The sequence below is a fragment of the Phragmites australis genome, chromosome 23, assembly GCF_958298935.1.
Source record: "Phragmites australis chromosome 23, lpPhrAust1.1, whole genome shotgun sequence".
Lineage (NCBI taxonomy): Eukaryota > Viridiplantae > Streptophyta > Magnoliopsida > Poales > Poaceae > Phragmites > Phragmites australis.
In genome coordinates this window covers 2,886,306-2,910,057 of record NC_084943.1, presented here as the reverse complement: position 1 = coordinate 2,910,057, position 23,752 = coordinate 2,886,306, and the positions used below count along the sequence as shown (strand labels likewise).

Sequence of the window (23,752 nt, the reverse complement as noted above, 5' to 3'; positions counted from 1 at the left end):
CGGGGTCACCCCTACGCGCACCGGCCCCATTTCTACCCGCCCACAGATACCCGCTTCTTTCCTCCGCCACCGCCGCCCTTGGCTTTGCCTCTCTTCGCTGCTCTCGACCCCACCGCCTCCCTCTCTGTCATCCCCAGCCCCGCACCCTCATACCCACACCACACCTCCTCCCCAAATCCTCATATACGCCTCCTCCTATTCACCCTTGTATCGCGTCGCGCCGTGCCTCCACACCACACCCCACCCTGGATCCAGTCCACCACCACCGTGAGGACTAGCAGGGCGGCGGCGGGGTTGAGGCCACCTCGGCAAGGAATCCGCTGGCATAGGGTGCCTATCGCCCGAGCCCTTGCTCGCTCCGACTACCTCCGCCGCCACAGTGAGGGGTAGGTGGCGGATGCGTCCAGTGCGACCCCTACATGGAGGTGGCAATGAGGCGGAGGATGCGGAGATGCTGTGATTGGGAGTCACCATGGATAGTCATCACGGTGGACTCCGCCATTTTAGATCCGACGAATCCGCCGCCAGATGCGCCTTCGGCATGGGAGGGGGCTGGTTGGAGTCGAGTACTGCAGCTCACCAAGCTTCACAACACCGACCGCCGAGCCCTCCCACGCAGGATGCAGAGCAACCTCTGAGGTCCCCATGGTGGGCACACTTCTCTTCGTCGATCTGCCTCAGGGCTAGGTATAATAGGCCGAACTCCCCTATATGTTTTGTTTGGAATTTTAGACGAACTTGTATTGCTAGGACTCATGTTCTTGGAATGTGAGAACACATGAGCAAAGAGTGCAACAGGATTTCTAGCAATGTTAGGGCAACGTATGGCAGGGTGGAAAATGGATTGTTAGAAATATCTTATCCGACATTTCGATGAATTCTTGTTGTCCTAGCACAGTTTAATTTGTGAAATTTTATTCCTACTTCTACAATTAAGAGTTTTAACTGCGTGTGCTTGTGCTTAAAGAGAAGGGAAGGTACTTCAGGGCTGCCCTCACTCGACACACTTCAACACAGTGAGGATGGGCAAGGCGGTGACTGGATCCGAGGAAGCTCGTTGCCCTCTCCGTCCCACTATCTGCGCAACTGTAAGTGCTCTAGACTCCAGTGCATAGCGCCTACCTCTCAACCTGTGACACGGTGATGACATTCCCCCACATCACTGGCCTGCACCTTCGAACTTCATGGATCTAGGTTTCCTCTATGTTCCTATCTACAATTTTGTCTTAATTTGACTCTGAATTCAGAGATAGTTGGCACTCTTCTGTCCGTCTCCCATGGATGGTTGAAATGAATGATCCCATGGAGGTACGATCTATTTTTCTATATGTTTTCTTAACTGAGATCAGCTTGAATTGCTATCATATTCTCTGAAACAACAAAGACATAGGTATCAGGCTAAGCTTGTCCATGTATGTAAGCGTCTGATATGAATTTCTTAGGTAGTCAGATTTCCATAGCACTTTGTTTCTGTTTGACGGTCTGAAGTAGATACTATTCTATAACTTTCTTTAAAAGGAAGAGAAGAAATAGATGTAGCCTCATTCTATTTTATTCAGTATTAATTTTTGGTATCAAAATTTTCATTTTGAATGAACTGTGTGCTAAGCAATGACAGCCTCCATTCCAATGCAGTATGTGACCACAGCCAGGGAGTTGTTGGATTGCAGATTAAGTTTTCCCAATCAAAAGTTAGGAGTAGAAACTACACCAGAAGGGATATCAAGGTGTGTTTTTTTCAATGGCGTAGTGTTAAAAGCTTTTTTTCGAAATGCTAATATAGTGATTTGACGGCCATCTGTGAACTATCCAATGTTTGTTGAGGATCCATTCCAATGCAATATGTAACCACAGCCAGGGAGCTGTTGGAGTAGCTAGGAGCAGAAACTACACCAGAAGGAATATCAAGGTGTGTTTTCTTCAATGGCGTAGTGTTGAAAGCTTTTTTGGGAAATACTGATATAGTGATATGGCGGTCATCTGTGACCCAACTGATGTTTTTTGAGGATCCATAATTTTTTGAGGAAAAAAAGTGAAAACCAACTGCCATATGACAGTACCAAACAAAAACATCAAAATTCCAAAGTGAAATGTAAAACTATTAAACATAAATTTCAACATTGATCTTGCCGTGTCATTTTGCATTAATGTAAAATCCTGAAGTCTATATGAGGAGTACCAGCTGCTAATGAAAGAATAAACTCTGCTGCTATTTGTCTTTGGCTGACAATGTGTTTCAATATTTTGTTAAGCCTTTTTAATGCCTTTACATTCTGATTACACAAGAATGCCCCCCCCCCCCCCCCAAAAAAATACAAGAATGAAGATTGAGAAACTCATGATCTTTCCTTTACACACAAGTGCTACATTAACCTAGCTTCGAGAAAAGTCTTTCTTCTTTACCCTTTTGTATGTAGGGTTACAATATATACCCTTTTGTTGTGCTAACAGAAGTGACGCGTCAACAGGGAATTTCATTTTTACTGAAACCAAGGGTTAAATTCTATTTCTAGCTAACCTACTGGCTAAATTAGTTCACTGTTTCCTTCATATTGAAATATTGTATTGTCAAAGGCAGCATTACTTTTGGGCTCTTAGATGCTTACATGATGCATTGATCTGATGTTTCTAAGAAAAAAAAAACTTTAACCAGAACTCTATGGAATCTGAAGTAGTTCACCCAGCCACCATACATTAAGGGTCTGTTTGGCAGAACTCCCAGAGCAGCTTCCCAGCTGGAATCAGGGGGAGCTCTGCCAAACAGCAGCTTTCAGCTTTTAGCTCCCTGAGTGAAATCTGTGGGAGTGATTATCTGAAATGAACTAGAAGCTGAGGAGTTGGAAAAAGCAGCTTCCCCTGAATCACTTCCGCACAGAATCACTTCCTCCATATATTTATTTTAGAGAATCACTAGAGAAGCACTTTCAGTCACAGAATCATTTCCTCTAAAGAATCACTCCCCACAGAGAATTTAGATCGGGGAGAGCTCTACCAAACAGGCCCCATGCAACTGACTTCTTTTCTCTTGGTGAGAGCTAATAATAAACTATGTTAGAATCTTTGTTCAAGCACTAGTTGTAGCATTGCTTAAAGTTAGCTAGGGGGCAATGCCATCCAGTTGTTTAATTTTCATGAAAATATAGCACTGCAGTTGTTAGGTACAGCTATATGTGAAAAAGTATAAACTGCAATGCATGCATGGAATCATAATATCTCATGTAAAGCATGGAAAATTTATATCTGAGATTTTATTCCTATTTACTGGTGAATGTTGACAATCTTTTCACCGCCCCTGTGGTCCGTTGTCTTATGGTTAGTTTTTTTTTTTTAGAAATTACATACATACAACACACGCACGTGACCCCCCGGTGCAACACCCGCGTACACTCAAAATTCATACACGGGCGGGTGGGGCGTTACGTTGCCACCCACGCCCCACTACGGCCTCGAACCCAGGTCGTCACAGTAACGCTCGGGAGTTTTGCCACCTGGGCCAAGAGCCATTCATGTTTTGTGGTTAGTTAGGTCTGGAGTTCTTGGCAGAATGTTGCACACCTGTCTACATCTGTGCTGCTGCTTTTTTCCCTTGGTCGTAATGCGCTGAGTGCAGTTATTGTGTTAGGTTTATGGTGGTTTTGACTTTTGCATACATTTGGCTTGAATACGTTAACGGAATCTGGAAACCTATTCTTGCTCAGCTTGTACACTGCAAATTTGAAATTCTACCAAAATGTTTGAAATTTTTCAGCATACAGAGGATCTAATCTAGATGCTACGGTACATGGTAATAAAGCAACTAGAGGTTTTGGCATTTGCAAGGAAGCTACACCTCTCAGTCTGGCCATCAGTTGCTTCACAATCACATCTCCCATCAAGTCAGCTGTTGGAAGGGTTGTTTTTGTCTCCTCCTTCTTCCTGAGCTATTGCAATGCCCTGCATGCTGCATCCATACATCTATGCTTGTGCTGAAAAAAAGCTGAAATTTTTTGTGGAAAATTGTTTCGTGAAGAACATGAATTTCTGGTTGTTTGCTGATTGGTTGTGTAACTATGCATTAGCTGAAAGTTTGAGTAGGCCTGAGGCAATACTTGTCTGCTGGTGATCATCTACGACATGATCTATGATAGCACTTTGCAACACATCTCCACTACATTTGTTAGTAGTGTTTGAATTTATGTTAGCATTGCCATTTGAAACTAAGGGCACGAAAAAGAGAAACCAAACTAATGCCTACATTAGTCAGTAGTCTTTGATTTGTTAGGAATATACCGTATATATGTCGAGATTGCCAGTATTGGTTTCACTCAGGTCTAATCATAAATTGAATTCTACGCGTCTTGGATTGTCTTGGATTGCACCATCAGGATCCTGCAGGTACCACATTAGTGGGGACGTGAAGGACCAGAGTACATCTTCGATGAGAAAAGTAATTGGAATCGGTGGTCGCGCCCCATTGAGTGATCAGACAAATACAGTAGGCAATGCTACTGAATGTATACCGCATGATGTATTATATGTGGGTTGTTCTAGCATATGTGCCATTGCTCCGCTCCATGGTATATTTTATGATGAAGCTATATGATGACAATCACTTGCTGTTTATCAATGTTTGTGTTAGGTTTTATAGGCAATGAGTATTTCAATGAGGCTGAGCGTAGGCGACAAAAGGATAGGGAAAGGTTTTTCAAGATGTCCGATAAGGATAAAGAGAATATCCGTGCTAGAAAGCGTGCATATCAGCGACAATATATGGATAGAAAGAAAGAATTGATTGTGTGTATTGATGAGCATGGCTCATCACTATCTACGACGCCTGCGACAATACCTTGTGTGATAAATGACAAGTTTTGATTATTTATATTTTTTAAAATGAGCTATCATCAATGTTTTTGTAAAATCCATTGCACACTGGTAATGACGTAATATCTTATACCTTCAGGTGAAAATGGTGAGAATGTTCTGGACCAGACCATGCATAAAAGGGAGCAGGGGATGGCAACATACTCTGGTAATGGAGTTAACCTCTTTTGGATTTTTCATGCTGCTGGTACTTATGTCACAGCTGCTTTGCATTTCGCCCATGTAGGAAGCACGTAGTCTATAATTCCTGACAGGAGCATCATGAGTAGAAATGGAAGGGGCATTACCTTGGAGGAAATAACAATGTAGGAAGCACACAATCTATAATTCTTGTACACATTATTTTATTTTAAATATGTGACTTTCATGTAATGTATTGGATGTGAAGTACATCTATGTACGTGTATAAAAATTGATGTCGCACGTGCATGATTACTAGTTTCAACAAAAGCATTAGCCCACGTCCTCTACTCCTTTGGGCCAGATCAGTCACGCGTGCGTTCTCTTTTTCCCTCTCTGGGCCGCAGCAGCCCAGGCCGCCTTAGAGGCCGCCCCCTCCACCAATCCTTTTTCCCATCGCCCGAGTCGGCCCGTAGTCAGTCCCCCAATCTAGCTCCAGTCCGCCCGTGGGCTGCTTAGACAGCGTCGTCCGCGACTTGACCGCTTGTAGGCATGCTCGGAATAGTTTTTTGGCCCTAAACCTCCTTCAATTTTTAAGCATAGAAGAGAAAGAAGAAAGAGAAGAACGAAAGAAGGATGAAGAAGATGAAGGAGAGTCTACTATTTCATATTTCTGGATCTGCCACTGCGGATAATTACTATAACTCATCCAATACAATCTAGATCCATGTTGGCACCTTTTGACGTGTGTGCATGTGGTGTACTGGCTGAGAGAAAAAAACACGGGAATTCAATAACTGGTTTTCTTTTTGTTGGAAGGTTCGATAAATGGTATTCCAATCAAGGGAAAAATCGGACTATTGTGATAGTTGAGAAGGTAAATAGGACTTTTTTCAAGAAAAAAAAGAGAGGGAAGAGCCCGAATTATGCAGGCCCACTAAGAACTACAGGCCCAAACCTTTGGAAGTCCATGTCCAGCCCCTTCTTGATGCACTCGAATTTCTTTTTTGCTGGACCGTGAGTGGTAACCATGGGCTGAAATGACCCGTATCCTTGTGGCCTATGATGAGTGATGATGACCGACGCGTGCTCTTGGTGCTCGGACCTGTCTACACACGTCGGTCCGGCATTCACTGAAGAAGGGGACAAATATTCCTAGGGCAGTAAAAGGGCTCAAGGTTCAGTGGCGTGTGTGCATGAGCGCGTGTGCGCGCGCTCTATTTGCACTAGAAGGGTTTAAAGTTAAAATCCATGTGGAAGAGAGAGTTGAAGTGCCCCCCCCCCCACACACACACACCAAAATTGATATGTTGAATTGTTGCAGTTGCATTGCTGACAGTTGGAGTATTAAAACATAAAACTAAAATGGAATGAGAGACATGATTTAGTTTCAAACTTCTCACTCTGCTATATTATATCTTTGGCCATATACAATGAGGCCACCTCTACCCCCATCATATAAATAGGTGGAGAAGTCACTGCTAGACAACGAGGGACTAAACCTACCCCAATGAGTCTTAGTATGCCGGTAGCCCCCTAATGGGCACCGATTTGGTAAGGCATCAATGCCACTAGGCTCTAGAAGGCGGATCTCATAACACTATTGTTGTACACTTTTTGCCAATGATAGTCTTGTGCTCCATGAAAAACTCGTTCTAGAAACACATTAAAAAAAAGAAAGGAAAGGGCATAAACATTTTCGTCATTGCACATATCACCTCATAAAACCCTCCCGCGTGAAAACCAATTACGACGAACCAAAATCAAGGAAAGATAATATGATTTTTTTTTCTTTTTTTCTTGACCACAGGGAGAAGGCGTTCCCGTACTTTTTTTTTTTTTTTTAGGTATAAGGGTGCCAAACTCTGGCTGATTAGGATCACGGTGACACCAAGTTTCTCAACGAGGTACCCGTTGCGAGCACCCAAATTCAAATCCGGATAGGTGGCCTCCTCAATAGGAGGCTCTACCAACTAAGCTATCGCTCAGTCTTTCATATAAAATGTAGTTGCCATAAGTTCCATATCCGATGTTGTTTAACTTCTCTAATTGTGGAAAAAGTTACCTAAATTATCAATGGCACCTGATGGAGGAACCAAGTAAAACGTGGACTACTCCTGGAAAAGGGATGAATGATTGCCGCTTACCGGCAGGTAGCGCAAGAGGGCCGACCGAGTTGGAAAATAGACAGCGAGATCTCAACCAGAGTCCAGAGGGAATAAAAAAAGTTGGAATTGCATTAGTTGGTTCCATCCATACACAATATAGCTGAATTTGTAAGCTTACAACTGTTGCAAGCAACCTGCCGTGTGTCTCTTTCCTGAAAAAGATTCTAATTTTAGCTAATCTTTATTAATTTTGCTGCAAATATGATGTAACATCTCTTTCGCTGCATCGCCTGCCAATTGAATTGCCCACGCCATCTTCGCTTTACCACAACGTGGTCTTTCTTTGGCCAATATTGCTTGCTACAAACGATACAAAACAATTGAGACTTGATGCAGTATCGATCATGTCACCTCTGATGAAAGGTCAAAATCTTAGTTTGGTCCCTGCATGCGATCGATGACTTTATTTTATCAAAAGAAGCAACAGCTCTGTTGATGCTATACTACTCCTAAATTAGGCTTCTTGAGTCCTCACAGATGGTGTACCAGAAGGTGGTTGCTCATTTCCCTAGCTAGCTTACACCAACTGCACAAAGGACGTGATGAATAATGATGATTTTGTGTAGCTTACACACACCAACTCAACTCTTGGAAGCAATCCGTACGTGTTTATGCAAAGAAAAATCTTTGATAAATTATTTATTCCACTTGTGGCGACTTCCAGGTTTAGCAGGCAGCCACGTTTGTGGTGGCAAAGCGGAGGGGGGTGAAGTGGCAGGAGCACCACTGGTTGCGGTGGTGGGGAGAACCGGCACTCGGAGGCATCAGTGGCGGGGTTGACTGTATGACGATCCGTTGGGGACAAGTTAGCAGGAGAGTGGGCAGCCGCTGCTAGAGATAAAGAAGAAGGTGTGGGGAAGAGAAAGTGGGGGACAATGGGCGACTACACACATGGTGGAGAAAGGGGGGTCGAGCGGTATGGTCGGAGATGAAGAAGGCGTGGGGAAGAGAACCACCGCCGAGGAGGAAGGTCGGCGGTGAGAAAGTGGAGGACAATGGGCGACTACACTACACACATGGTGGAGAAAGGGGGTCGAGTGGCATGGTTGGGTGATGCACCAATAAAAAGCTTTATAACAATAATAGATTAGGTAAGCACCTAATGGAAATATAAAATTTATATTTACCATAGGCATATTGTCAGTAGAAATTGGTCGACACATCAATTCAGCACAAATCAAGATTTGCCCTGAATTGTGCATGGCCCTATTCCTTCTGGTCACATTGAGAAACGAACAGACTCTATATCCACTAAGGAAGCATTTTGCTTGAGTGTTGCCTTCTATAAGTATTGGTTGTATTTAAAATAGTCTGTAACCAAATTATAAATAATGCAAAACTGTAAAAATGGAGATAAAATAAACATGTATAGAGCAAACATTTTGGTATATCTTGTCTTCATTACTTGTAATCTGTAAACAAAGCGATTCCACAACTGGGAAGGAAATGGAAAGGGATAGCAGAAGATTAGCCAACAAACAAAGGTACAGACAGGTCCATACAGAGAGGACATAGATGCTGACAGCAAAATTACAGAACAGATGTTGAAAAAAATGGTGGTTCACCTTGATGTCAAAAGATGGCACTTGCAAGGATTGCAGTCCGACAGGACATTAATTTCAGACGTTCCCAAAATAGCTTTCAAAATCAAAAGGTGGTGTACAATGGACAATCAACTGCACAAGTTATGATATCACAGCACTGCTCTATGATCATCCATGTTTCAGCTACTATTTTTCATACTTCTGAAAATAAGCACATTTATTCTACTACATCACTTTCCTTTTACAATAATTTTACTCATCGGCAATTCTATGCGCATTTGAGATACCTTTTGGTAATGTAGTAGAAACATTTCTAGGCTGCAGTTACTTAGAAGCAGGGGGGGCATACCTTCCTACCATGCAAATCTCTTCATGTGTTGGGTAAGTTAGACATCTCATGTAGTGTGTTAGTAAAAATAGCAACTTTCGTACGCACCAGCCGCAACCTTGCATCGGCGGGGGGGTTGAAATAAATTTATAGGCAAGAATACATACTTGCTACAATTTGAAAAATGTCATTAAACTTACCTGAAACAATAATTTAATAAAAGAGATCAAGACAAATATACAGGCATCTTGTAGAACACCAAAATTCACTTCATTGCATGGATATTGACTATCTAAAACTTGGTAAGTTCATTAACTGGTGACAAACATTACTTGATCAGCACAACTGCGATAACATGACTATCTAAAACTCAGTAAGGTCATAAAGAACTCCCATAGATCAGCCATTGATGGTAGTTTCTGCATAACAAAACGAAAGTTTGCTCATTGAGACAACAATAAGCATTGCACTATTTGGATCCCACAATGGTATGTGAAAGCATGCACACACATAATCCTACAATAAAATGTTTTTGGAGCAACCAATGTTCACAGAGATCCCACTTCGTAAATGGACCTCTTAATCTCAGCTCAATTAGCCCTTCCTGTGCAATTTCACGCATCATATTGGCCAAAAAAGTATGGGGCGACATGGAAGTCTAAGCCGGGAGCACAGGAAAAGTAGCATTCGGTAGCTTCTTGACCTCGATGAGTAGGCCCTCGACGACAGCGAAGGCCAAGGCAAGGATGGTGGAGTGGGCACCTCTCTGCCGTTCTCTTTGGCCGTCGGTGTGAGATGCCTGATGGCCCTGTGACAAACTCATCGTAGTCCACGATGGCCGGACCCAACACTGCCGGCACCATTAGGTCAGGCAGCGCGTCACGAGCAAGAGGGCGCTGGATTCGACGGTGCTAGTAACAACTCCGGTGGCCGCAGCAATGCAAGGGGGCGTAAGGAAGTGGTAGATGGGCACGAGAAGGAGCAAGAAGGCGGGGGACGAAGAGCGGAAGAGGTGACTCCTGGGGATCTGCATGGAAGCACACCATATGGCCATCGCTCGAAGCAATGCGCCACCATGTCGACGCCCTCGAAGCCGGCACAACACCGCACGCCGTCGCCCACACGCTCACAGCAGTGACAGATCCAGCCCGCCATCGCGCGCCTCCTCGCAGTATTTAGCCAGATCTCCCTCATGTGGCTCCGCCGAGCCGCTCGCCATGCAGCCATGCCAGTTCCCCGCAGCCTTTAGCCGGATCTCCCTTGCGTGGCTCGGCCGAGACACTCGCCATGCAGCCATGCCACTGGCGTCGCTCCTCCCCGCCGCCGAACGGCGGGCCCGCAACCACCACAGTGCCCAGCACAAAAGGTAATGGAGGTGTGGCGGCGGATGTGTAGATGGGACCATCAGTCGGTCGCTCCACGATCTGGTGGAGAACGACGGGGGATAGGCTATGGCGGCTGCCTCGTCACAGCACCAGGCGGCGGCTGCCTCGTCACAGCACCAGACGGCGGCCGCAATAGCGGGGAGGTGTCGTGGGCTGCAGATTTGACCCTGTAGTGAACGATGCGACGCGGGAGTGGGCAGAAGGAAAAAAACCGAATAAAGGCTGACGATTAATGAATTAGAGATTTTTAAGTATATAATATATATATATAATATAAGTAGGAGAGAATATGGACAGAAGGGGAAAAACTGATGATACATGAATTATAAATTTTTTTAAGTATATATATAATATAAGTAGGAGAGAGGGAGGTGAATTGGTTCTGTTGGATTTTAGTTAAACAGTTAAAAAGTTTGTAGATTCGTGAGAGATAAAGTTTGTAAAACTGGTGCCGAACTTTGCCGTCGGTGTGAGCTCTGTTTTGATCCAGCCGCGCTGACTTGGATCGTCATTGCTTGCATGTGTTTTGCCGCAGCCGTGTCGAGTCACCCAGCTGTCTTCGGCGACGTGCGTGTGCTTTTGCCGCCATGTTGTCTATCGTCGGTATTTGCCGACGTGCGTGTCTCTTGTTTGCATTGAGACGACGAGTTGTTGATCTCCGTCCTCTTTGTTGATGTTGTTGAGTTATTGATCTTCGGTCTATCGGTGTGCGTGTCTCTTGGGTGCATGTGCCCTTCTCGACCGTGTTCGTGCTGTTGCCTGCTGCTGGCGAGCTCACCAGCCCGCCAGCCATGTTCTCTGTACAGAGTCGAGGTGATTTGGTGGCACTGTTTGGCTACTGCTGTAACATCATAAATTTTAATTTTTGTAATAATTTAAAATTTTGCTTGAATTTTAAATAGGAGTAGCAATTTTGTTCAATAGAAGAAATTAATTTCTAAATTTAAATTACCATATGTTATATTTGTGGTTGATGCATTCATGATATTATAGTTGCAATAAGCTTTTATGCGTGAAAAAGATTTTCGAAAAGATCGCTAGAAATCGCTCGTTTAAAACCTCTTCGGAAATTTTGCTCAAAATCTAAAAAGAAAAGGGAGTTAAAAAAATGTTAAAGGTTTTCCGGGCTGTCGGTGATACAGGAACTGGGGGTCCCTGAGTCCCGAGGCCAGAACAGCAGAGTGCCACGTGGCACCCTCCCTCGGGGGTTATCTCCCCGAGATCCGAGAAGACCAAGTTCAGAGAGAGGGTGCTCGGGGCCAGGAACAGTGGTCCCCGAGTACCCGAGTTTCTCGATGACCCGAGAAAACCAAGTACCGGGAAGAGAGTGTTCGGGGTTGCGAACAGTGGCCTCCGAGCACCCAAGTCCCTCGATGACAAGAAAAGCCAAGTACCGGGGAGAGGGTGCTCGAGGCTGCGAACAGTGGCCCCCGAGCACCCGAGTCCCCCGACGACCCAAGGGAAGTCAGTTCCGGGAGAGAGTGCTCGGAGCCGTGAACAGTGGCCCCCGAGCACTCGGTTCCCCGAGGACCCGAGCAGTCAGTTCCGGGAGAGAGTGCTCGGGGCCGTGAACAGTGGCCCCGAGCACTCAGTTCCCCGAGGACCTAAGAAGTCCTTCGCCGGTGGCCCACAGAGGGCCAGCGGTGAGGTGTCAACTGGTAAGAGGCCCGATGCACGCTACCGCCCAGGCAGGTATATAGGCCGGGCGGGCTCCCCGGAGAAAGACAGCAGAGGTTGAGCTGAGGACAAGTCTCGAAGAATATAAGACAGAAGCTTAGATCAGCCGAAGAACAAGGAGCACGAAGCTCTAGACTAGACAAATATTCTTGTAACCCAGCAGATACTAAGAGAAACATTCTCAGAGCATTTATAGCATACACACAGAAGTAGGGTGTTACGCTCAGTGCGGCCCGAACCTGTCTAAAAATCCCCTGAGCATTTACTACTTCCTACACCCGATCGTTCCATTCCACTTGCATCCCATTTACTACCATTTATTTCACCTACAAAGCAGATTCAGAATTATCCCCCCGGCCGAATCTCAAAGGGGGTCCCTCTGGATCCCCGCTTGAGGAGTTCACCCTCCGACACGGGCCGAATTCCTTTTCTCCGGCCCATTTATTCCCCCCCCCCCCTCTCCCTTTCATTCTTCTCGCGTGGGCCGCCCTTCCTTTTCCCCGCACTAGGCTGCGCCCGAGCTGGCCTGCCTCAACGTCGAGTTTCCCCCTCCCCACCCTCTCTCGCTGTTGTGTGGGCCCGAGCTGAGCCAAGCCGTCCGCCCGAGCCGTCGGCTCACTTTCTTTCTCCTCCTGCCGCTCTCTTGGACCGCCCCCAAATCCCGTGCGCCATTCAAAACCGCCACCTCCTCGAGCCGTTTCGCTCCAATTAAAGTCCATAGCCATGATCGCCGCCCCTTAATCACTTATTCCCGGACGTTTTCCCCTCCATAACCCCTCTCAAATGTGGAAACTGACGCATTTAAGGAAATCAAGGCCGCCTGCCATTTCTCTTCGAATCCTGCCGTTTCTCTCCCCCTCTCGTGCATATAAGTCACCCATCGACTTCCTTGCAACGTTTCGCACACATTCCACCCGTTCCCCCCTCATTTCCCGCAAGCTTTTGTCCTCAGTGCCGTCTTCTTCTTCATTTCCAATGAGAGCTTCGCCGCCATCGCAATTCTTTGTGGTCGAGCTCCTCTAACCCCTTTTTCTCCCCACTATGGCACTACAGGGTCACCGGAGAATCTTCCTGCCGCTCCTTGGCCTCCCTCCACCGTCGGAGCGCCGTCCTCACCGTGATCGAGCTCCTCCGACCGCCCCTCTCCGTCGCTGGCCTCCCTCCGCCCTTCTCCGACGACGTGAAGCCCATGGTAATGACCCTCGTGTCGCCCTCTCTCTTTTGCGCCTTGTCCTGTCGCGATCTGTGGCCGGTGGCGCACTTTTGTGCAACTCCGGCGAAGTTCTGGCCGCCCCTCCGCCGTCGGCCGGCCACCACCCTTGTCTGCGCCGCCCGATCCGAGCCCCATTCGCCCCGGCCGTCAGATCTTCATCCATCGGTCCAAATCGCGTATACCTTCGGTCTTCATAACCGGCCCACCATAGACCCTTGGACCGGCCACCAGGTCGTGGTCCACGAGTCCATGGACCATTTCCATAGGTTTTTTCAATTCAAAAATAATTTGATATTTGATTTATGACGTCATAAATAGAATTTTTAGTATAAAATCAATTCGGATTTATTCTCTGAAATCAAGTAAAATTTGCACATTAGCCCCTGAAACTTCAAAAGCTTAATACCTTTTGCTCGTAGCTCCGTTTTGGATGATTTTCATGCTCAAAATCTCGTAGCGTCTTGTAGAATCTTTTTATAGGGTTTTTACCTAGTTTTAGTACTGTTTGGTGTACTGTTCTTAGTAGTTTCCACTGTGTGCTTTCTCCAGTATGTCGATTAGGAGATGAGCAGTTCGGGAATCTTCAAGATCAAGTTTTTGAGAACTTTGAGCAACCCTTCGCTGAAGGCAAATGTCCTTGAATATTTTTCCCCTATTCTAGGAATCATGTGTAGCTATTTTATTCCTTCTATGCATGCTTGTCTAAATTGGAATCCTATGTTAGGGTTTACTAGTTTTGTATGATCATTCTTTGTCGCCGTTGTTTAACTATGGGTCAAAATAGGTAGTATATGCTAATGCAGTCATAGTTGGGGAAAATGTTAATCTTGACTAATGCCTATGCAACATAAATCAGAAGTGGTAATCTTTTGTAGAAACATGGTATATGGATCCTAACAGGATGGTTGGTTTGAGATGGTTCTATACATCAGGCTTGAGTTTGTTCATATGTAGAGTCTTAAGGACCAATCCTTGAACATGTAACCAAATGAATCCGTATAACCACGAGACCTATATGGGTACGACCTGCCCAACTAATTAGCCAGCCCTCTAACTCTGTGGGTACCGTTGGACGGTTGAGTGGCACAAGAGGGGGTTTCTATAGTGATATATAGGCCTGGCAACGGGGCGGGTCAGGGCCGGGTGCAGTCAGAACGTACCCGACCCGAAACCCGAATAAAAAAACCCGACCCGAACCCGAATCACATGTCCGGTGCAAAAATGAACCCGACCCTGAACCCTGCGGGGACCCGAAACCCGACGAGGACGTGACGCGGGCCGGGCGTGCGGGGTGCGGGCCTGCAAGGCTGCAACGTAAATGGGCTGTCGGCTGCCTCCACGGACGTGACATGGTGACGGGCCACATTATGCTTTGGGCCCCTGTGGAAGCCCCGCGGGTGATAATTTATCCCCGAACCCGACCCGAACCCATTTCGGGGACCCGACCCGCGACCCCTACGGGTCCAATTTCTCCCCCGCCCCCGTCCCCGCCGGGTCTAAAACCCGCGGGGCCCCGACCCAACCCGACCCGTTGCCAGGTCTAGTGATGTAATCGTCTGTTAGCGGTGAAACCTCAGTGGGTACCTGCAAGTTGGCGGGAGCTTTGTAAATACCTTGTAGTGAGACCCCGACTCCACACCCGGAAGTGTGAAGCAGCACGAGAATCACGACTCATGGGGAAAGCTGTGCAAACTCTGGAGAGTATTAATCTGGTCGATCAGCTGTGCTCACGAACACGAGCGAACTTGGACTTCTTCAGGACTAGATGGGATCAAGGTTGGTATGGTTGGTTGAGTAGCCGGGTAATGGAATTACCTGGTGAGTCTTGGTAGTCGGATGGAATCCGATAAGTCAATCTTTTTGTTAGAGTGATGTCTTCACACTTAGCAAATAGGATGCCTATTGTTGGAGTCATTAGGTTAAAATTTGCTCAGTGCAGTTAACCGTGTCTAACTTTTCCTTGACTTAAGCCCTATAGCATGTTTTTCTTTACTTGCGGAGTACATTTTGTACTCACACACGTTGTCCCTTCTCTTACATTCTACCACTGTTCAGAAGCCGTAATGAAGCTGCAACCCTTGATGAAGATGACTTCGACTCGGAGTTGCTGTTCTAGGCTGGAGTGTACCCGGTTGACGTCTGTGGAAGATGGAAGCCCCACTGGTGCTGAAGATCTTTAGTTTCGCTGTGTTTTCTTTTAGACCATCGGATCCTTTTGTATTAAGTTAATTATGTTATTTTAATAATGGTATTGTAATGATACACTGATAATGTAAATGCATGTATAAAACTTGATTCTAACATATATGTATTGTATCCGGTTTTGTTCTTTTAAAACTAGGTGTTACAATTGCCCTGCTCTGGTTGGACAGGAAGAAGAGGGTGAGAGAGAAAGAGAGAATGATATGTGAGCCTGCAAATATATTATTAGTTAAAAAATATTATTAAAAAAATATAAGAATATAGAGGATAAAATATGAATGTATGGTTAGAGGTGTGGATATATTGCTTCATGTCATTACCATGCGAGGGGGGAGCGGCGGGCCGCGGTGAGTAATAATTTTGATCATTGACTCCAGATGAGCAGTACAGTGGCTTTTTGAGGGAGGCAGCATCTCGGATCTGAAGGATGTTATGACCACCAAGCCTGCCCACACGCCGGACCGACACCGACATTTGCCGCCCGCTCCTACAAATCAGAAGCCGTGTTCGTCGCCGCGGGATCGGGCTGGGCGCCACCACCATCCCCCTCTCCCCAACTCAACTCATCTCCTTCCCTTACCGACAGCAGCAGTAGCCGCAGCAGCTGCGCGTCTCTGACCACCATGGGCAACCCATCGCCCAACCGACCCTCTGATCCGCCGCCTTCTACCACCACCGCCGCCGCCGCCCCCAAGAAGTCCCACCCGCTGGGCCTCCTCGACTCCGTGGCCTCCTCCACGCGCTCCCTCCTCACCGCGGCCCGCCGCTCCCCCGTCACCACCCTCGTCGCCGCCTTCTTCCTCCTCGCCCTCTTCATGTACGGCGAGGACGTCCGCACCATCGCCGAGCTCTCCATCGACGACTACCTCTACCCCGACGCCGACGTCTACAACGTTTCGGGGTTGCCTCCCCTGGTGCTCCCGCCGCCATCCTGCGACCTCTCCCGCGGTCGCTGGGTATTCGACAACACCTCCCTCCCGGCATACAGAGAAAAAGAGTGCACCTTCCTCACCGCGCAGGTCACCTGCCTCGCCAACGGCCGACCTGACGATAGATGGCAGTACTGGAAATGGCAGCCAAGCAACTGCTCCCTCCCAACGTAAGCACCCGCTTTCCTTCTATTCTACTCCAGATCTGCGAGCTGGCGGCGTAAAGCTTGCATCTTTCTTGCCTAATTGCAAGCTGACTTCGTAAACATTGCATCTATGTTCGCCAATTTAGTTGTACTAATTTGGGATTCGATTGGAACATACCGCGTGCAGGTTCGATGCTCGGAGATTCATGGAGGCGATGCGCGGGAAGCGGCTCATGTTCGTGGGGGACTCGCTCAACCGGAACCAGTGGGAGTCGCTGGTGTGCCTGGTGCAGCCCATTTTGTCCAAGGGCAGGAAGAAGGTGGTCAAGCGGGGCTCCCTCACCATCTTCCATGCCAAGGAGTACCGCGCCACCCTCGAGTTCTACTGGGCGCCCTTCCTCGTTGAGTCCAACTCCGACAACCCCAAGATCCACAGCATCGAGCACCGGATCATCAGGGCCGAGCGGATCGAGGGGCACGCTAAGTACTGGAGGGACGTCGACTACCTCATCTTCAACACCTACATCTGGTGGATGAACACCGCCGACATGAAAGTCAGGTCAGTTGCCTCCCTGCTTTCTTTCTGCTGGATTCCCATTCGGACTGAGGAAATGCATCCATAGAAGCTTCACTCCAGCTTTCTATTATCTAGCATTGCAATTGGATGCTGAGGATGTTGAAATCTTTTCAGGAGGCCAAATTCGAGGTATTGGTCAGAGCATGATGAGGTCCCGAGGATAGAAGCGTATGGCCGGGTGTTCAAGACATGGTCGAACTGGCTGGACGATAATGTCGATCCGGCGAGGACGTCGGTGTTCTTCATGACAATATCTCCTCTTCACATCAGGTGACTAAAAGTTGCATTCGCGTTTCTTCTTTTCTCTTGTATTTAAAAAATAAAACAAAACACACTCCTACAAGTAATGGTGGTTCCTTGTGGACGTACTTCACCAATTTGCTTTAATGAAACTGTGAATCTTGTGGACCACTGTCGGTCTAATAGGATACAGTATATAGGGTTGATTGAAATGGTTTGTTAAAACCCAATTTGTGTTCTAGAGAAGCAATCTTCCTCTTGTTCTAGTCTGCAGGGCACAACGTCATTGTCCACTCCACCAAACTATGTGGTCAATGGAATCAGCTCTTGGTTAGCTCGTACCCCTCACTTGGACAAAAAATAGGCCGAACTTATTTGCCTTACAGTCAACATTGCTACAGCACGTCAAAATTCAAGTGTGCAGCTTCAGTTTCTCACTAGTAGTTTTTTGTCATCTCTCCAGTGTGTGCGTTCAGTAGGTATGGACTATAGACTGCTGGTGCCATAGCATGCATGAGAATAACTTTCCAGAATTCGAAATTTTCAAACAGTAATGTACTTGGGTTCCAACAGCTGGACTCAAAATGAACACCAAAACCTTTAAGCTTTGAACGTGTATCTGGTGTTCTGGTATTGTTTTTTCGAAAGGATGGCATGAGATTAGAAGAAGAGCAAATAACAGTTTTACAACCGACCAGACCTCCCTGATCAGAAGCGATCAAGGGTGGTTACCGCCACGGCTACAACTTTACAACCAAAAACACAAGAACATTCTGGTATTGTACTCTTCACATGCTGTCTGAAATCTTAAGCTAAAAGCAAGGAAACCATGCAGAAAATATGTGTCCATAATTGCTGAAAATTGAAATGTAGGAATGGTGGATCAGAGTATTATAGGATCCCAACTAACTTCTATGAGGGCCCAGCTCGAAAATAATGAGAGAAAAGCAACAGTTGGTACAACAATAAAAGGAGTCATGTTTTACATGGGGTGATGTGGGGTCATCTGAGATTGCTGTGCCATTTTTTGCATCACAAGCAACATGAAAGCTAGGATTTTGACTTGCAAACAACCTTTAGAAAAGAAAAGGAGCACCACTCTATTGGAACTTGCATCTCCATTGTTTATTGCTGTCCTGACTCCTGACTCTGCGAGTACTCTTAGGTGATGCTTTGGTGTCTTTTAACGGTTAAAAGTTCTTGGTGCATACGTTTACCAGAGAAAATCCTCCCCTTTTAAAATTCAGTTTGGATGTATGAAGCTGTAATGCCATGCTATAACTATTATAGGCCTTAGCTTGCTTGTTAGAAAGAAGGGATTTCGTATCCTGGTTAAATCATTGGGCAGTTATCATGCCATTGTTAGTTGAACATGTAACCTTGGAGTCTTTGAAACTAGGCTAATACATTGAGAAAAACTAGAGGTCCGGACCCCAATAAAAACCCTCTTACTTTTACTAGGAGTATCTTTGAATTCAATGTTGCATAAGCCAGAAGGCCCTGAAAGAGAAAGGAAGGTATAGTAGGATATTTGGCGGAACAGTAGAATCATGGAACTCTCAATTCTCTAATATCGTCACTGAGGCTGAAACATAATGATAGGAGTACTAATAAATCAGTAGAGGTAGCCATTGACTTACCATTGATGCTACCATCATCAGTTAAATGTGGATCCAGTAGTATATATATGCCCTGCAGACTGCAGTGAGTTAATACTCATACCTTTTTATGGTTGGCACTCAATAATCATCTACATTGCTGAATGTTTATCCTCTCATGTGGATGTCAGCAAATTTGAGGCTGATCAGTTGGTATCTCAAACACTCTGGTCTTAATGAAATTTCAAAAACCATAATGTTGTTGGTACGTGATTAATGGTATAATTAAATAGCATAGGAACACTATGCTTGTTACACATGGCGGATGTATTTAGTTGGTAGGCTCTATCAGGTTTGGAATTTTGTGCATTGCTTAGACATAAAACCACCTTATCTTACTAAAATATAGGCATCATGTGAGTCTTGAGTGCTTCATGTTTTGTGCTACTGTATTCTGCAAAGTCAGTGTCGGTGTCAATAATTTTCATACAAATCTGACCCAACATGCTTTCACATGGGCATGTCTTAGACAACATGAGAGAAAGCAGGCACCATTTGCTGCATGTTGGATGTTGAATATATTGTCACACTCCTTGTACAGCTATATATTTGCAAATCATTTGACTGTAAATACTTATAAGTCATGTTGCCTTCTTCAAATATTGGGAAGTTCTATTTTGATGTACCCGTGTACCAATTGAAATAAAAGAAGGGCAAAATTAAAAGCAATTGTTCTTAAATGATTGCAGCATAAGACCAGCTTTGATTTATCTTTCTATTGAACTAATCATATCTGCTTTCGAGTTGTGAATTAGCATGATATTACAAATATTTCTTTATTTGTTTCTAAAACCCATTTCCTTTTTTGTGATGTTTCTCTTGAAAACAGCCCAGATAAATGGGGAAACCCCAACGGGATAAAGTGCGTAAAGGAGACGCTTCCGTATCTGAACTACACTGAACCCCTCGACCTTAACCACGACATGCGGATATTCGACCTAGTAGCAAAGGTGTCCAGATCCATGAAGAGAGTTCCGGTTACACTGATCGACATCACAAAGATGTCAGATTACAGGAAGGACGCCCACACGTCGTTGTATTCGATCCGGCAAGGTAAGCTGCTGACGCCAAAGCAGAAGGCCGAACCGGACAAGTTTGCCGACTGCATCCATTGGTGCCTTCCTGGTGTGCCGGACGTCTGGAACGAGATACTTTATACAAGGATCCTTTCGAAATCTTCACATTCTCCCCCTTCTCCCTCTCTGCCACTTCCTCCGAAATGAGAAGCAGGGGTTCCGTTTTTTGCCATGGCATAGGAAATGTATCACTATTCATTTTTTTTTCTTTTTTGCATAGATTGAGTAGAGGTTATAGGAAGGGAATTGAAAGGGCTGTTTACTGATGGCATGCAAGATCGTTCGATTGAATTGTAAATTAGTTCTGAGCTAGCCAATCGAGCAAACAGCACTCTGGTAGACACTTGCAGTCTGAAAATAGTTTCCAGCCAGAAATTGGTTATATAATATAACCTGCTGGATGATACGAAAGTGCAAACTACTACTTAAAGCTTGAAAAGACATGGGAATCGTTCACTCTTTTCATTGTACCCATTTTTGTATACAGGACAGGAGAATCATGTAAAATTTCTGAAGAAGTGGTGGCTGTTTTTACCGTTCGTTTCATCTTACAACTTTTTTGGACCCATTTCATCTCACCCCCTTGAAGATGCCATCATACGTGCCGATGTTATCTGTGAAGTGTTTTTCGTTTTGCGTTTTGCCGTGCACCTTCATCTATACTGTCTCGGTGACAGATGGTGCAACGTGGACAAGAAATATGTCATACATTTGCAACCACTTAGATCTTGTTTCGCAAAGCTTCAGTTTTTATATTCACCTCAGATCTGATATTTATAGGCGAAGCAGTTTAAGTATATATTTGTAGTTTAAAATGTAAATAAAATGACTCACATAAACACATCAAGTATATACACAACTTTGGTTCTGCGAATTTCTGGAGCTATACATTGCTTCAAGAATTCTTGCAGCCGGTACTCTACCAAACAAACACTTACTCTCGTGAATGAAATCATTTTCTTCTGAGGGAAATACTACTAGGACTTTATTAATCAAACATTTTCGTGTATTTCACAATCCCAGCTATACATGCTCGTACATAACTGTCTCAATAGAACGGGGAGTTCGCACGAGAACAAGACCCTAACTTGGCTAGTTCCTGAGCAGCACCATTGCATTCTCGTCGGACAAATCGAATCGAGCACCTGTGGAAGCGCGACGCCATCGACAGCTTTGTTTCCCTGGAGGACAGCATTTGCAGAAGAATCCAATTTCTAGAGTAAAAATGCAGGTGCCGGAAAGTAAATTATATATGGCTCTGTTCTACGAAAGGCTCTATCCTCTGTGATGACATATGTTCACTTCCTCTTTTCTTTAGCCTAAATATTGGATCATAGGATAGATGATGAGAATAGAATCTAAAAAATTCTTTCTTGAGTCCTATAAAATTTAGTTCCTAACTCCAAGGTCAAAATGTTTGCCTGCATGACAGCAGAGTAAAAGCATCTGCCACGTTATCAACCCGTCCGGCTTTGGCTGCTACAAATTTGTCCATCTTCAACACGGTGAATGGTTTTCATTTTCCATCGCTAACTAGCTGTGAAAATCGGAGATCTCTATTCTGTACTTCTGTTGTCCAGGAAAGAAAATGTAAAGACGCTGTTGTGATGCTACGCAACTAAAATGCCTTCTTTTTTAAAAAAGTAAAAGGCCTTATTTTTTTAAAAAATAACTAAATGCCTTTTTTTTTCTTGGGCCTTGTGGACCTCTAAATCATTAGCTACAGATACGCTCAACACAACCCTCATTCGTGGGCTTCATCCCAATCCAGGCTTCAGCAGCCCCTAAGGATTCGAATCTTTTTTTAAATAATATTATTTTATTAGAAAATTAAAAAATAATATTTAAAATAGGAAAATCATAGAAATAGGATAATTGGAGTGCCAACTAGTCCATTGTCGGTAACCGGATAGCCAACATGTAATTCTCCAGGGTCTGTCGGCGCTCTAATTACCGACAAGTCTTGTGTTCCACATGATATTCAAAGAAAAATTCATAATTCATGATCTCGGATGAAGATAATATTTATATGAAAATTGTACCTATCGAAGATATCTACAACTTTTTAATTAAACAATTTTTTTATCTGAACACGTTTAGATAAAAAAAAAGTGGTTATAAATTCCAAATCTGAAAAATTAGATCTGAAATTTCTAGCCATTTTTAGCATCTAAACGGATTTAAATGAAAAAATATTCAACTATAACATTGTAAATATCGAATAGGTACAATTTCATATAAATATCATCTCTATCCGAGATCATATAAAAAGTTATAATTTTTTTTTAATATTGTCTATGGTACATAAGACCTATCGGTAATAAGAGTGCCGACAGGTCCCTAGGGATGTGCCAAATGGAATGTCGGCACACTGATTGCCAATAGGTGGCTAGTCAGTAATTGAAGTACTGGCTGGTATCTATTTTTGCAAATCTCCCATTTTGAATAGTATTTCTGCAATTTTTAAATAAAATAATATTATTTAAAAAGTCCCCTAACGATTGGGTGGACCCATAGCCATGTTTTGTTTTTTCTTGTTGGAGTTTTACAAATGAACCCTATTTAATTTAGGTATTCCGGATACACCCCTAATTGGTATTGCAAACAATAAGTATCGAACCTATCAGCGATGTACTAACCATCACATATGCTAGCAAAAGAATAAGGGTTTGTATGAAAGAAAGAATGTTGCTCTAGTAATTTATGATCTAGTTCATTTTTAACTAAACTATGGATTTGGATCACACTCCCCACTTTTCCAAATATGACATAAGGAATATCTAAATCATAGCTTATTTATAGTGCTACGGAGTAAGAAAAAGTATTGGTGGTAATATAGCCTACTCAAGTGGATACTTTTCTTTCAAAAGAGAGGTAGACAAAATGATCATTCACGTATCCCTTTATTTACTATTGCTTGTTTCAACCCATGCAACATATGAATCGCACCATGACAGAATGACCCATGGTCCCTAGGTCGTTGTGGAATACCTTACCCATTTGCATATTAGGGAAGAAGGCACTTTACAATTACCATATTCATCCTTAGCTCAGCGATAAAGAGGTTATGAGATTGATCACCTGAAAATCTAGAACAAAATTGTCTAGCATGCACATAGTGGGACTTAGTTTGTAGCACCAAAATATGGTGCCATATTGTTGGACTAAACATTGGTTGACATAGCGAAACAAGAACCACAACATATTTTTTAAGTAATAGAGATATTAATTTTGTTAAAAAGTCCTAGCTTCACCGCCGGCTACTGCAACTATTCTTAGTTTCTTGACATTGAACAATGGGATAGTATTTTCTTTCAGTTGAGCTGCTGCAGGTCATGTTCTAATTAGTTGCCTTGTTGATATATGTTATAAAGCTTACACTTTATTTCATATGTAGTGAAGCTTTTAATAAATGATAAATTGTTGTATGTATAACCGGATAGTGGATGAACCGTATGGAATATGGATGTAGATATCCAGCTATAAAATATGAAGTGTTAATGACACTTTTTTTTTTCAGTTTCTATACATAGTTGAAAATGTCAATATTACATGGATTCAACTAAAGAGTGTCCTAAGAATTAGTGAAGCATTGTTACATAGCAATATTTACATGTTATGCCCTTTTT

At 44.4% G+C, this 23,752-nt stretch overlaps 1 protein-coding gene across 1 annotated transcript; it reads left to right on the top strand.

The window, feature by feature from the left end:
* The first annotated feature begins 15,914 nt into the window (after positions 1–15,914).
* On the top strand, positions 15,915–20,662 carry LOC133906182 (xylan O-acetyltransferase 4-like). Its single transcript, XM_062347988.1, has 4 exons — positions 15,915–16,596; positions 16,760–17,131; positions 17,264–17,419; positions 19,877–20,662. The coding sequence occupies exons 1-4, from the start codon at positions 16,121–16,123 to the stop codon at positions 20,268–20,270; spliced, it is 1,398 nt and encodes a 465-aa protein (XP_062203972.1). The 5' UTR covers positions 15,915–16,120; the 3' UTR covers positions 20,271–20,662.
* The last annotated feature ends 3,090 nt before the right edge of the window (positions 20,663–23,752 follow it).